Genomic DNA, 15,049 nt, shown 5'->3' on the forward strand with positions numbered 1-15,049 from the left:
TTGGCAGGACTATGGACCCCGTGGTCCATCCCATTCTGCAGCCTATGCTACCACTGGCCAAAATCTATTCCTCAATGTCACCAAGAAATCATCTGAATCATTGTCACAATGATATATAAAACTTGTTTCACTATCAGTAACTAGCATTCCTTCTTAAGGCCATGGTTTAGTTGGAAGAGGAAGATGGGCAAACCTGAACTCATTTGGACTCAGTGGCTGGTATCCAAGCTTGGGGCAGAGGATACAGGTGTGGAGTTAACACATCTAGAAGATTTATGGCTGGAATTAACCTATACCTGGGTTGCTAGGCCCCAGTGTAGCACCAAGCCCATAAGCGACCAGACAGCCACGACCCAACCTTAAGTTTTGGTGACACTGATTGAATGGGGAGGGTGACCTGGAGAAGCCTCAGCCAAGTCACTATGAAGAGGTCATGGATAGGAGCAGGCCAACAAAAGAATACAATAAGAAGGGAAAAAAAATTAAGGTATTTTAGCCAAATATCACTGATATTTAATAAAGCCCACTGTATTTCTTTTTCAAGCTATTAAAGCTATAGCTTTATTCACTTTTATTAGCAAAAAAAACCAACAAAAACACCCAAAACTTGAATTACATGCTTATTTCTCCTGTGTGAAACTATAAATTGGCAAAATCATGGTTGCAATGGTTAATAGATGTAATTAAAAATACAATTCTAAACAAAAAGAAAACAAGCTTTCATTTGCATTTTTTTAAAATTTCTAAAATGATACTTGGAATCAATTCATTTCTAAGCTAAAGAAATATAAATTACTGTTGGAAAGCTAGAAATTATTCTATGTTCTTATGACTTTTTTCTACCTGAAATAACTATCCGATAGTCATGCAAATAAAAAAAAATTCAATACAAATACTCCCTCTTTTACTAAGGTGTGCTAGCTGATTTAGCACGCCCTAAATGCTAACGCATCCATAGAATATAATGGGTGCGTTGGCATTTAGCGCACGCTAAATCGGTTAGCGTGCCTTAGTAAAAGGACCCTTTAATGAGAAATAAAAGTGAAATTATTTTTAGTACAACACATATACTCAGTAACAACTTATTATTGAAAATGTATTATTGAAAATGTATTATTGAAAATGCTTACTTGTATAATGCATTCCTAAACTCAGGAGTCATGAAGAGTGTTTGCAAGAGGCTGTTCAAATAACATGTCATTGCTTGATTTACTAACCCCACGTAACCTACAAGAAATTATAAGTTTTTAAAGAAATATATACATTTTCCATTTTTTCACAATAGATATACTGACAGAATTAAACAACATAACAGGACAAACTATTCAGATCCTTTTTAGTTTTATGCTAGTGTTGTTTTTGAAATCCTATATGGTTTCTTTACTGCTCTCCTTCCTTTATTTTGGAATGCTTACAGACTTTCTTTTGCAAGAGGTAACCAACAATTTAAATGAGCTCTTCCTTCCAAAACAGGGATTAAAGGAGTCAAGATTTTTAGTCAATCTCTGATCTTTAAGTTTTCTCAACTTTGGAATGATCTTCCATTTCTTTTAAGGAGTTCTGGCTCACTTCAATTTTTTCGCAAATCTTTAAAAACTACTTTATTTGCTAAACACTTTGAAAATTAATTTCCCGAAATTTAGTCTTATTTTTTATGGTTTTTATTTAAGTTAATTATTGTAAACCGAGTCGAGCTTTCTTAGAATGATGACTCGGTCTATAAAGCCAAGCCTTAGATTATAAACCGTTGTAAAGGAAAGGATTCCTATTGAAACGACCTAAATTAGCAAACCACTTAACACAAATATTTAAGCAGTATATCATATCAATATTTACCATTCAATAATTAAATTACTTAGGCTCCCTTTTACAAAGAACAATAACGCGAGCCAGCGCAGTAAATGCTCCGACGTCTGTAGGAATTGAATGGGCGTCAAAGCATTTGCCACACGCAAAACTAAATATATACATTTGTTATTCACCTTTACACTGATAGCTCAAGGCAAACACATATTTAAAAAATATAAATAATAAATAAAAGTATTAAGTAAGGAAATAAATGATGGGGGGAGTATAACACCACAAAGCTAGATAGATGTTTAAGTAAATAGCTCTAGTACAACCCAGGTGATACCGTTAGTTCACCCTTAATACCTTGTGTCAAAAAGAGCTTTTCAATACATTTTTTGCCCTCAGAGATGCCACCAGAAGATCACAATATCATATCTTCTGGCTTTACGCACCCAATCGTCATTGGGTCAATCTATAGTGTGTATATAACTTTCTTATTATTTTTCAATTATTTTGTTTTAAGACAATAAATAGTTTAAAGGAGTTTTTCCATAAATTAAATACTTAGCTGACTGGTGGTTGGTGGTTAGCAAGGGATTAATTAGAGCTGGCTGGAATTAGAGAATGACAAAGGGACAAATTTGTCCCCGTCCCTGTGAGATCTAGCACCATGACACAGGGACAAATTTGTCCCTCCTCACTGCCATTCCTGTCCCATCTCTGCAAGCTCTGTCCTCATCTGAACAAGTCTCAAACACTTTAAAATCCTAAGTGTTTGTTAACAACCCCCCAGTGAAGATGCAGAGAAGAGGACAATATCATTAATCAAGAAAGCATGAGACAAGTGCTGAGGATCTGAGAGAGAAGCCAGGATTATAGACATTGGACTGCTGGTTTGGATGGGCAAACTGGATAAACTGCACAATCTCTTTCTAAGTTCATATACCATATTTAACAGCATGTCTGAAAACAGAGAAAACTTTTAACAAAGTCACTTCCAAGCTAGACTGCATTACACATAAAAGTACTTTACCGGTGTCAGATTTACTTAAGATGGATGAATAGGAGTAGTTCTGGCTGATATAATCACTGGTGCAGCCAACAGAACCTTCTCTTGGGAGCGGCCCTATGAACTTCTCTTGAGTACTATCAAGGCCACTACTGTCTGCAGTACCAGATTCATCCTAAAATTGAAAAAAAAAAAAAAATCCTTTTAAACACATATTTTGAGTCAAAAGTTAAATTTATCTGCTGTTCAAAAAGAAAAAAAGAATATCTGAGCAATTCCAAGGCCTGCAGTGTGGTCACAAATAACATAAAACACTAATTACGGTGACGTGCAATATGAATACACTAAGGCAGCAAACAAGGACTTGTTTCTTCTTCAAGAACTATGGTCTTAAGCATGAACAGATACCAGACCACATTTTTATTGTATTTTAAATAGGTTATTCTGTATTGGTCCAGTTCTCTTCTTGGATATGTAATGTAATGTAATGTAATTTATTTCTTATATACCGCTACATCCGTTAGGTTCTAAGCGGTTTGAAGAAAATATACATTAAGATTATAAATGAGAAGTAAGAAGGTACTTAAAAAATTCCCTTACTGTCCCGAAGGCTCACAATCTAACTAAAGTACCTGGAAATAAATAAAGAAGAGAAAATAAAGATGGTTGAAAAAAGAAAAATTCTATGTGAATTTATAGGATGGAAATTAAACTGACAGTGAAGAACTGTATGAAAAATACATATGGAATTCAGTTAGAGAGGGTAGGTTATAATCTATTGATGGTATTTGTTTTAATTGGAAGGTGTTAAGGTGGGTAATTTGGGGGAAGGTTATCTGAAGGTAGGTGAATCTTCTGGAGGTAAAAGAGGAGGGGTTAAGATATTTGGATGAATTTTTTGAAAAGCAGGGTTTTGATTTCTTTTCTGAATGTTTTGAAGTTGTCTGATATTGTCATAAGATTGGAGATGGAATGGTTGATTTTTGCTGCTTGTGTTGCTAGAAGGTTGTCAAACATTTTCTTGCGTTGTGTATCATATCAGCAACACTGAGGGATCCTTTTACAAAGACCCGCTAGTGGTTTAATGCGCGTAATAGCGCGTGCTAAACCGCAGGCCGTGCTTACCGCTACCGCCTCCTCTTGAGCAGTAGTTTTTCGGCCAGCGCAAGGGTTAGCACGTGATTAAAAGTCGCTAGCGCGGCTCTATAAAAGGAGCCCTGAGTTTAATCGACATTGCCAGAACAATTACAGGCCGAGGGGTAGGTTCGCAGTGCCGGTTGTTAGAGTATCAATCGCTCTACTAGTTTACATGGCATTTTAATATCAATGAGCTTATTTGCATGGTCAGATTGGAGAATGAGCAATCGTGCAGAAAACCACATGGTGAGTCGTTTTCTGAATCGAGTCGGCAAATGCAATCATCGCTAAAGCTGTCAAAACAGGTTTAGCGACAATTGCTGGCTTTAGTGTATCTGAGCCTGAGAAAGGAAACTGAAAGAAGTGTTTTCGTGCTTAAGGCAAAACTTTAAATGCCAAAATGGTTAGATGCAAAAGTTATTTAAGAGTCATTTTCCGTATCCAGAACTTTTATGGGTCAAAAGGGAGACAGGTAAAGAATAAGCTGCCTTCTGAGTAACTGCATACCAACAATAGCTGAGGTTGTTCACCATCTTTATCCGTCAGATGCAGAAAATTTTTTTTACCCGACTCAAAGCCAGCATCTAGTAGAGACTTGTTGCTCATTTGATCCAATGGCGACTGGAAGAAAAGAACATATTTATTGTACAAAAACAGAAAAGAAAATATCACAATCTGCACGGACTGAAGGGTTTGTAGCTTTACCAGTGTTACATCAAAACATTTACCAACTATATAAAACTTATCCATAGTGTTATTAAAACGGCAATGTAAGGCAGTATTTTAGTAAAAATACATCTTACACTGCCTTTATATTTGTTTTGTAAAATTTTGATTTTTTTTTTTTTTTAGATAACAAAAAAACTTCAAAGATCAATAAATAACAATCTCTAATTGATTGAAATTCAATAAAATATGACAGAGGGCTCCTTTTACTAAGCTGTGATAGCGGTTTTAGCTTGCGCTGGTGTTAGTTCTAGCTGAGTAGCGTGGGTTTAGCGCACGCTAAAATTCTGCGTGCGCTAAAAATGCTATCGCAGCCTAGTAAAAGGAGCCCATAGCAATCTCATCCACCTCATAAACCTTATTAGCATCATCTAATCCAGTGTTTTTCAACCGCTGTTCCGCGGCACACTAGTGTGCCGCGAGATGTTGCCTGGTGTGCCGCAGGGCCGCCATCAGGGCAGTACTACCAGTCCTGCATTCAGGGGCCTGGAGCTGACAGGGGGCCCGAGGCAGGGGCGCCAGTAGCTCGCCAAGGCAAAGTGAGTTGATCACCCAGGACTCACTTTGTCTTGGCGATCTAATCTATCGAGCCGATAAGTCTTCTTCTCCCCGACGTCAATTCTGCAGTCGGAGAGGAAGTTCGGGCCAGTCAATCGCTGCCTGGCTGGGCGGAACTTCCTCTCCGATTGCAGAATTGACGTCAGGGAGAGCATGCGTCGGCTGTGGGTCCTGTTCCCCGATGGCAGCGGCAGTGGCAGTGGCTTGGGGAATGGCAGGGAGAAAGAAAGAAAGGGGGCAGGCAGGGAAACAGAAGGAAAGAAGAGAAACAGAAAAAAAGAAAGAAAGGTCAGGGAGAGAGGAAGAAAAAGTTGGGGGAGGGAATGAGGTGTGGAGGAGAGAAAGCATACAGGCTGATAGAAGGGAAGAAAGATTGGATGCACAGTCAGATGAAGAAAGTGCAACCAGAAATCACCAGACAAGGTAGGAAAAATGATTTTATTTTAAATTTAGCAAAGTGGAGGCTGTATTACCACAGTTTTCAAAGGAATTTGCCCAAATAACTTAATAACTCTGGGTAAATTCCCAGAGATGAAAACTTCCCTTCACTTACTATGCACAGTTCTGAATTTATATCTGCTGTCTATATTTTACAATATGGTCACCTTTTACTAAACCGCAATAGTGGTTTTTAGCGCAGGGAGCCTATGAGCGTCAAGAGCAGCGCTGGGCATTCAGCGCAGCTCCCTGCGCTAAAAACTGCTATTGTGGTTTAATAAAAAGGATGGAGGGTATATTTGTCTATTTTTGTATGCTATAAAAACCAAATACAGAGAGAGACTGAGAGCTGTTGATGAAGAGCTACGTGTGTGTCTTTCTTCGATTCCAGCCAGAATATCAGCTTTGTGTTCAGCCAAACAGGCCCAGGTTTCGCACTGAATAAAGTATTTTATAATTTTTCACTATTCTGTTTACTTAATATTTCATAATAAAGTAATTATAAAATACTTTCTTTGTGTTTATTTGATTCCTATTCAAGAGAATTACTTTATATATAGTCAATATAGGCACAGAGTTAAATTTTTTAACATTTTCTAATGGTGGTGTGCCTCGTGATTTTTTTCATGAAACAAGTGTGCCTTTGCCCAAAAAAGGTTGAAAAACACTGATCTAATCTATATCACTACACCTCTTTTAGGACCTAATTTACACAGTTAAATGAACAAATTAACAAAAGTTTGTCAGTCACCTACCTATTGATCTCAAAAGCTTTAAGTTATATATAATCAATATATAGTTAATAATTTGAAATAGGTTTCTTCTGGATATACAATTTCACAGGAGATGCCTTTTAGAAAATGTTTGAAAATGTTTTCTTTTTGGCTAAAAAGTTGCTTTTCGTTATATTTTAGGGCAGGGTAAGAATATTTTTAATTTGTGGAAGTTATGGTGTTTAACTGTTCTTTTCAGTTTCTTGATTTTTTTTTTTTAAATTCATATTTGCAATGACAATGTTCATGAAGCTGGTATATAAAACTAACCCCCTCTTTTACGAATGCATAGCATAGGTTTTAGCGCCGGCAGCAGCGGTAACTGCTCCGACACTCATAGGAATTCTATAAGCGTTGAAAGAGTTACCGCCGCTGCCGGCGCTAAAACCCGCACTATGCATTCGTAAAAGATTTGGTAAATGAAGTTGATTTTATTTCTCATACCAGCAAGGAATTATCAAAGACCTTGCAAAAGACTGCAAATTGTTGAAAAAAATGCAGATTTTAGACTGTTACCAGGTTCTTCTCAATATGGTAATTTACTAACTTATAGTTAAATTTTAACAAGACCATTCCCTATCTTGCTATTTAAAATTAAAACCAATGGTTCTTTTCTTTATAAAAAGCTATAGAAGTAGAAATGTGCTATTTTTCCAATAATGGTGTCATGGTTATTTTAAATGGTTTTTGTTACATTTTAATTAAATTCTGTTAATAACTCAGATTCATGACAATTGAATTCATTCTGTAATATAACATAATATACATAATATTGTGCTTATTAATCACGTAACCGTAAGTTCAATGCGGTTTACAAAAGGTTATAAAAAATAAACATAAACTAAAAGACAGGAATAAATTAATTGATCAGGTACTTGGAAAAAAGGTAAGTCTTTAACTGTGTTCTGAAATGTTTATGAGTAAGCTGTAAGCAACAATGGTCGGGATTCTCTGTCATGGGAAGCTACCTGAAACGCGAAAGTATGATTGAAAAATTTCTTGCTTTTGCAGCCCTGTACACGGCAGAAGGTAAACAGAGCATGAGATTTCCTACTGTGTTTATATGAAGCTATGGAAAGTCTATTAACCAAATAGAGAGGAGCAGTGCCATATAAAGCCTTATAACAGAAGCAACTCAGTGTCTCTCAAACTGTGTGCCATGGCACAGTAGTGTGCCCCACAGAGATTCCGGGTGTGCAATGAGAGATTCCAGATTTTTACTTTATTTAAAAAAAATTCCCTTCATAAACATACACTAGAACAGATAAAATGTACGTTGCGTACACAAGAGTCTGTCAATGTTATCAGCGCCTGTGTACGTAAGAATACAACCACCCAGGCAAGTATCAATCTCCGATGTGATTGGTCCTTGAAAACTAATGGCAAGTCATTTCAGTTTTATTTTTATTTTTTATGCAGTAATTATGCTAACTTGAGCAATAAAAGCAATCAAGGCTTTGTTACCGTTTGGATCTTCTTATCTTTGCAAACTTGAATTTTCAGCTCTGACAGATTAAATTGGGGGGGGGGGGGAAAAAAAAAAAGAGCGCAGCTGCAGATGGTGGATGATGAAATGGTGCTTGCTCGTTGGTTATTGAACTGCGTTTTGAATTAATTTGTACTGAGCTGATTTGTACAATCTTTCCCACAATAACTGATCTCTAGAGCTGTCAAGTCATTCGTTTTTAACTTTGTTAGGTCTACTCAATTTGTAGCATTTTTAATCATTGTAAACCGCATAGAACTTCACGGTCCTGCGGTATAGAAACTGTTATTATTATTAAAAACAAGCACATCCAACACATTGATTCACAATTCTATTCTATCTACTTTAGTTTCCCCATTGTCACAATTACCCATATGTAGCTTAACGAACTTTAAATAAATAACTCTTACATTTAATTTTTGTTGGTTTTACAATTTTATAATTTCAATTATACAATGTGCTCTGTTTAGCATGCCAGGGCTAAAATAATTTGAGACACACTGCTTTGGATCATACCTATTTACTTCCTAGATGCAACTAATCCATCCTTCAGTCAATTTCTATGGTTTAAATCCATTCTGCAATGTGCTACAATTAAAAACAGTAAGTGGTAGGTATGGAAATAAATATTTACCATAGCAGCAGCATTAACACAGCTTGCCCACACTAGATCAAAAGTTCCATTCACATAGCCCGCTTTGCTGGCCACATCCTCAAACAGCTGCTTCAGTGGAGTAGAAGCTGGCAGATTTAGGGTGATACGTTCATTCACTGTTTTGCAATTTGTAATATCTTGTATTATACACAGCACTCGCAGTTCATCAGCAGCATTTTCTATCTAAAAACACAAAAAAAGGTAAAAGGTCACTATCAAGATAATTAGGTTACAAAATAGTTTCTTTTTATTATATTAAAGAATTTGCAAGTTTTCAACGTTAAGAAGCAATTATAGTCTGTTCCTGAGAAAGACATGGGGAAGCCACTGCTTGCCCTGGATCAGTAACGTGGAATGTTGCTACTCCTTGGGTTTGGCCAGGTACTAGGGACCTGGATTGGCCACCGTGAGAACGGGCTACTGGGCTTGATGGACCGTTGGTCTGACCCAGTAAGGTTATTCTTATGTTTTTATGATATGAACACCTACATTTTACATGCCAGTCAAAAAAAGGGGGCATGGAAATGGGAGGGTCATGGGTGGATAGGGGGAGCGGGGAGAGGGGCACTCCTGTAAGTTATATACATAATTATAAAATAAGGGTATTTGTGCCTAACTTTAGGTGCAAGGTTTTGCATCAAGTTTTAGTTGGTGCAAAATAGATCCACCTAAAAGTTAGGCTTGACTCCCAAGTGTAAGCACAAGCCTATAAACTACGCCTAACTTTAAGCACAATTTATAGAACAGTGCACAGCGGGGTTTTTTTGGTACCATATATAGAATCTAGCCCAGTGTTTTTCAACCTTTTACACCTATGGACCGGCAGAAAAAAAAGAATTATTCTGTGGACCGGCATCGGTCCGTGGACCGGCGGTTGAAGAACACTGGGCTAAGTCGTGGGTCAGACCCCGCCCATCTCTACCCAATCTCCACCCCAGACCCCACCCCCATAATAGTACTAATTGCACCTTGCACGTCCCATGCCTCATCTGGAAGCCTTCCCTCTGACGTTGCAACGTCAGAGAAGGCTTCCGGTTCAGGCGCAGGATGCCTGTAGGAGCCGCTACCCGTGGCTTTGTGCACTGAATCAGTTAGGAAGAGGGAGCTGGCTCGAAGATAACGCCGCATCGATCGCACCATGGACCGGCGGTTGAAGAACACTGTTTTGGGCCTGATGCACCGGCAGGAAATTTCTGTGGACCGGCACTGGTCCATGGACCAGTGGTTGAAGAACACTGATCTAGCCCACTAGCTTAAACTAAGATATTATTCTAATTGAAGTGCTTATTTCCAAAACCTGCTCCATACTAGTTGCATTGAACTTGGAGGGTTTTGGAAATAAGCCCTTTAATTTTTTGCTGAAAGTTTAATTCTTGATAGCAGATTTTAAGGACAAGGGGATTTAAAAATTCATAAACAAACTCTGTATCCTGCTGAAGTGGACTGATAAAGACCCTCCTCCTATGCACTGTTGGAGATTACAGATACATGATTTACTGAGAATGAGCAATAATATAATAATGGGTGACTTTAATTACACATAATGAATTATACTAACTTTAGCTAACGAGCCTTTCTCACTCTGCTACAGACACACTAAATGCAAAACATTAAACAAAAATTAAGAAGTGGAGAAAAAGTCCTCAGTTAGTCTTCATGGGTCTAAAAAAACAACCCCTCTACTTCTTAGAAAATAATAAAGAATGTCTGGCATCAAGGAGAAAACTCAAAAAGCCAAATCACCAACATCAAAAAAATTGTTTAGTGATAAAGAAAGATGACAGCAAATACTCAGCCACACCTCCAATGGATTGCTTCTTCCAACTGCAAGCAGAATCTTTAAGCCACAAATAGAATCTTCAACTGCCCTTATTTATCCACTTCTGCAGTCGGACGCTGAAATACCATGTCCACTCCAACAGCAAAACACTAAAAGTACCCAACAGAGAAATCCCCGTTTTGCCACTAAGGCTGCGTCAGGGGTTAGTATACCTTCACTTTACACCGTGAGAAATGGATGATAAACAGAGAATAGAAAAGTAAAATCCCTAGATATAATAAATTATTGCTTATTGGAGCAACTGGTCCAAGAACTAACGAGAAGGGGAGCTACTTTAGAAATAATCTTTAGTGGAATGCAGAGCATAGTATGAGAGGTAACAGTGTTAGGTCTGCTGGAAACAGTGATCATAACATGCTCATACTTTGAGCTGAAATCTGGAGTGACATCACTAAAGAAATCTACTGTAGAGGCATTTAATATTTGAAAGGGTGACTATGATAAAATGAGGAAATTGGTTAGAAAGAAGCTAAAAGGATTGGCAGCTAAGGTTAGGAGTTTAAATCAGGCATGGATGTTATTTAAAATACCATCATGGAAGCCCAGATGAGATGTATTTCATGTATTAACAAAAGGTGGAAATAAGAGAAAACGAGGTGAAGTGAAAGAGGCTATTAGAGCCAAAAGAACATCCTTCAAAGAATGGAAAAAGGATCCAAAGGAAATAAGGAGCAACATAAGTACTAGTAAGTTAAATGCAAAGAACTGATAAAGAAGGCTATAAAAGAACACGAAGAGGAACTTGCCAAAGAGGCAAAAACTCATAGTAATAGCTTTTTTAGATACAGGCAGACCCCATTTTACAAACACCCAACTTACATCAGACTCGTACTTATGAACGGGGGTCCTCATTCTACCTTCGGTGTTCCAACGCGCCCCTCTCCCTCCCTCCAGTATCAAAACACACCCCTCTCTCTCTCTCTCTCTCCCGCAGGTGTTTACATTCTTCTGGCTGGCTCTCTCCACCTTCCAGCCGCAGTCACTTCTCTGTACAAAGCCGCAGGCAGCAGCTCCAATGCACGTCCTGTGGCTGAACTGGAAGCTCCTCTAATGTCAGAGGGAAGGCTTCCGGCTCAGCCGCGGGATGTACATAGGAGTCATTTGTGCAGAAAAATTTGTGGCTGGAAAGAGGAGGGAGCCGTCAGGAAGAAGGTAAACACCTGCACGAGGGAGGCACTTAAACTTGGGGCATAGAATGGAGGGAGGGAAGGAAAAAGAAGGGTTTGTTGGGACACAGGAGGGAGAGAGAGGGGCATGTTGAGACTCAGGAGGAAGGGAGCACAAACTTCGTACAAAGGATAGAAGGAAGGAGGGAGAGGGCATGAACTTGGGACACAAAATGAAGGAAGGGAGGGGAACATGAGCCATAGGATGGAAGAATGGAGGAAGTGAGGAAAAGAGATGCTGAGGTGGGGAAGGGAATAGAAAGGGAGAACTGGATGTCTTCAGTGACAGAGAAAGAATTGGTGCACATAGGGAGATGAAGAAAGACTTGTTGGGCATAGGGAGGGAGAAAAAATTATTGAAAATGGTAAGGGAGAGGAGTGAGGTAGAGATTCATGGGGAAGAGGGAGATGAGAGGGAGTAATGTTGGATGTGGTGGTGGAGAGGGAACAGTGGGATGGATGGAAAAGGACATAAGAGGAGCCTCAAGGAGGTGAAGAAGGTAAGAAGAATACTAGTATCAGAGTTACATACAAATTCAACTTAAGAAAGGTTAAAAAAACAGAACCCATTCTTAACCTGGGTACTGCATGTATATAAAAATCAGAAAGTTTGTGAGGGAATCCATGGAAGTGTTGAATTATCAGGAAGCATATTTATAAATGATCTGGAAAATTGGAACGCGTGAGGTGATTAAATTTGCAGATGACACTAAACTGTTCAAAGCTGTTAAAACGCATGTGCATAGTGAAGAATTGCAGGCAGACCTTAGGAAAATAGAAGACCAAGCATCCAAATGGCAGATGAAATTTAATGAGGACAAATGCAAAGTGATGCACATTGGGAGGAATAACCCAAATCATAGTTATCAGATGTTAGGGTTCACCTTAGAGGTCAGTGCTCAAGAAAAATATCTAGGTGTCATTGTAGACAATACACTTAAACTTTTTGCTCAATGTGAGGTGGTGGCCAAAAAAAGCAAAACAGGATGCTAGGCATTATTAGAAAAAGGATGGTAAATAAGACTAAGAATGTTATAATGCCTCTGTATCGCTTTGTGGTGCAAGCTCACCAAGTACTGCATTCAATTCTAGTCGCCGTATTTTAAAAAAAGATATAGCAGAGTTTAGAGATGACACGGTGGTTGCTACCTGCGGATAGCCATGGGTAACCCGCCGAAACTGAAAAAAAAAAAAAAAAGGTCACAGCGAGTACGGGAACACGGCCGTTCACCGCCCCGTGGAGTGGTGAATGGTCTTGTCTCGGCAGTTAAAGAAATGAGCATGCACGGTGAACGAGCCGCGGGGTCAGCAGCCCCCCCTCTCCCGCCAGCCGCCTGTGCATCTCCCTCCCTCCCTTTCCCTTACCTTCTCTTTGTGCCAATTTCTATAAGGCTATGCGTTGTATTGCAGCCTGAGCCTTGAAGTGGCGTCGCGTGTGGCTGCTGGAAAAGTCTCCTCTGACCCAACTTCCTGTTTCCGGTTGCACTAGAGGAGACTTTTCCAGCAGCGAATGCGACACGACTTCAAGGCTCTGGCTGCAATACAAGACAGCCTTATAGAAATCGCCACGAAGAGAAGGAAAGGGAGGGAGGGAGATGCACGGCTGGCCGGTGGGAGGGAGCTGCTGGACTGCACGAAGGGTGCTGGGGGGATGGAGAGAAGACGCTGAAACAGCCTGAAGGGAAGTGGGGAAGAAAGAGTAGGGAGAAGATGCTTGGAAGTGGGGAAAAGAGAGAGGGGAGAAGACGCTGGGAAATGGAGAACAGAGATTGGGGCGAAGACGCTGAAGGGAATGGGGAAGAGAGAGTGGGGAGAATACGCTGGAAGGGAAGGGGGAAGAGAGAGTGGTGAGAATACGCTGGAAGGGAAGAAGACAGAGATGCCAGACTATTGGGGAGCGAAGGGAAGAAGATGAGTACCAGACCAATTGCAGGGGGGGGTGGTGAAGGGAGAGGCACAGTAAGAGAAAATGGAAGGCGCAGAGAGGACAGAGATGGAAGGAATTGAATGAGAAGATGAGGGAAGCAGAAACCAGACAACAAAGGTAGAAAAAAATTTCTATTTATTTATTTTGCTTTAGGATAAAGTAGTATATTAATTGTGTTTATAAAAATTTATAAACAAAGCCCTGCCAGCTGAACATCTCTTTCTCTAGTTCAGCAGCCAGAACTTTGATTTATAAGGAAGGAATAAGCTAAATATTGCAGTACTAAGGCTTGTATGGATGCTGTGGGGACAGGGAAGGGGCGGTGACGGGGACAAATTTTTTCCCCGTGTCATTCTCTAGCAGAATTAGAAAAGATTTAAATAAGAGCAACCAACATGATAAAGGAGATGGAACTCCTCTCGTATAAGGAAAAACTAAAGAGGTTAGGACTCTTCATCTTGGAAGAGAGATGACTGAGGGGAGATATAATTTAAGTCTACAAAATCATGAGTGGTGTAAAACAGATAGCAATGAATCAAATTTTTACTCCATCAAAAAGTTTTAGAAACAAAGGGACGCTCAATGAAGTTACAGGGAAATATTTCTTCCTATTGGTTTTGTTTTTTTTTTTTTTTAATTTATTCAATTTCTCAAAATTTAAAAAAAGCACATTAATACTTGAGTACAGATTTGCAATAAGAATCCAAGAAAATTAATAGACCTAATACCACTCACAACAGTAATGTAAGGGAAAGAAAGAAATAATAATACATTATTTAGTCTACAAAATTAAGAAATAGGGATCCAATTAGAATAAGTGTAAGAAATATATATTGATTATAAGAACAGCCCGGGAGACAATGATATAAAACCCCCAACAGCCTGTACTTTAAACTGCAGGAAGAGCTATCGGACCAATCACCACACTCCCCTTCCTTGGCCAAAATAAATTCCAACAATTGCTTTGGTTTGAAAAATCGAAAGTTTTTTCCTTGAAGTGAAACACAGCATTTGGCTGGAAATTTCAATTTAAAGGATGCACCCAGGGACAAAGCTCTGGGGTTGTAAACTTCCTATTGGTTTTGAAAGTATTTTTTTCACTCAGAAAATAGTTACGCTCTAAATAGAACACATTGTCAGAGGATGTGGTAAAAGCGGTAGCTGGTTTTAAAAAAGGTCTGGACTAGTTCCTTGAAGAAAAGTCCATAGTCTGCTATTAAGACAGACATAGGGGAAGCCACTGCTTGTCCTGGGATCAGTAGCATGGAATGTTGCTAATATTTGTTTTTTTTGTCAGGTACTTATGATCTGGATTGGCCACTGTTGAAATAGGATACTGGGCTAGATGGACCATTGGTCTAACCCAGTAAGGCTATTTTTATGTTCTTATGGAGTGCTTATTGGCATTCAAGATAGTATACAGTATGGATAGGCAGACTTGATTGTCCATTTTTAATTTATAGAGCGTGTACGTTTGGGCAGACTGGATAGACCATTCGGGTCTTTATCTGCTGTCATTTACTAAGTTACTATATGGTCTTCA

General features: G+C 39.0%; 1 protein-coding gene across 5 annotated transcripts in view; it reads right to left on the reverse strand.

Moving 5' to 3' along the window:
- Positions 1 to 15,049, reverse strand: part of USP47 (ubiquitin specific peptidase 47) — a 114,537-nt gene that overhangs the window by 71,823 nt on the left and 27,665 nt on the right. For 4 of the 5 annotated variants that reach the window (XM_033927886.1, XM_033927887.1, XM_033927889.1 and 1 more), the window contains 4 exons: positions 8,553 to 8,756; positions 4,445 to 4,558; positions 2,825 to 2,975; positions 1,131 to 1,227 (listed from right to left, as the gene is read on the reverse strand). In XM_033927886.1, coding sequence (XP_033783777.1) covers positions 1,131 to 1,227; positions 2,825 to 2,975; positions 4,445 to 4,558; positions 8,553 to 8,756 — 566 coding nt within the window. The remainder of the gene's footprint in view (positions 1 to 1,130; positions 1,228 to 2,824; positions 2,976 to 4,444; positions 4,559 to 8,552; positions 8,757 to 15,049) is intronic. The other variant, XM_033927888.1, reaches the window with a different exon arrangement.

This window comes from Geotrypetes seraphini, chromosome 19 (assembly GCF_902459505.1).
Source record: "Geotrypetes seraphini chromosome 19, aGeoSer1.1, whole genome shotgun sequence".
Classification (NCBI taxonomy): domain Eukaryota; kingdom Metazoa; phylum Chordata; class Amphibia; order Gymnophiona; family Dermophiidae; genus Geotrypetes; species Geotrypetes seraphini.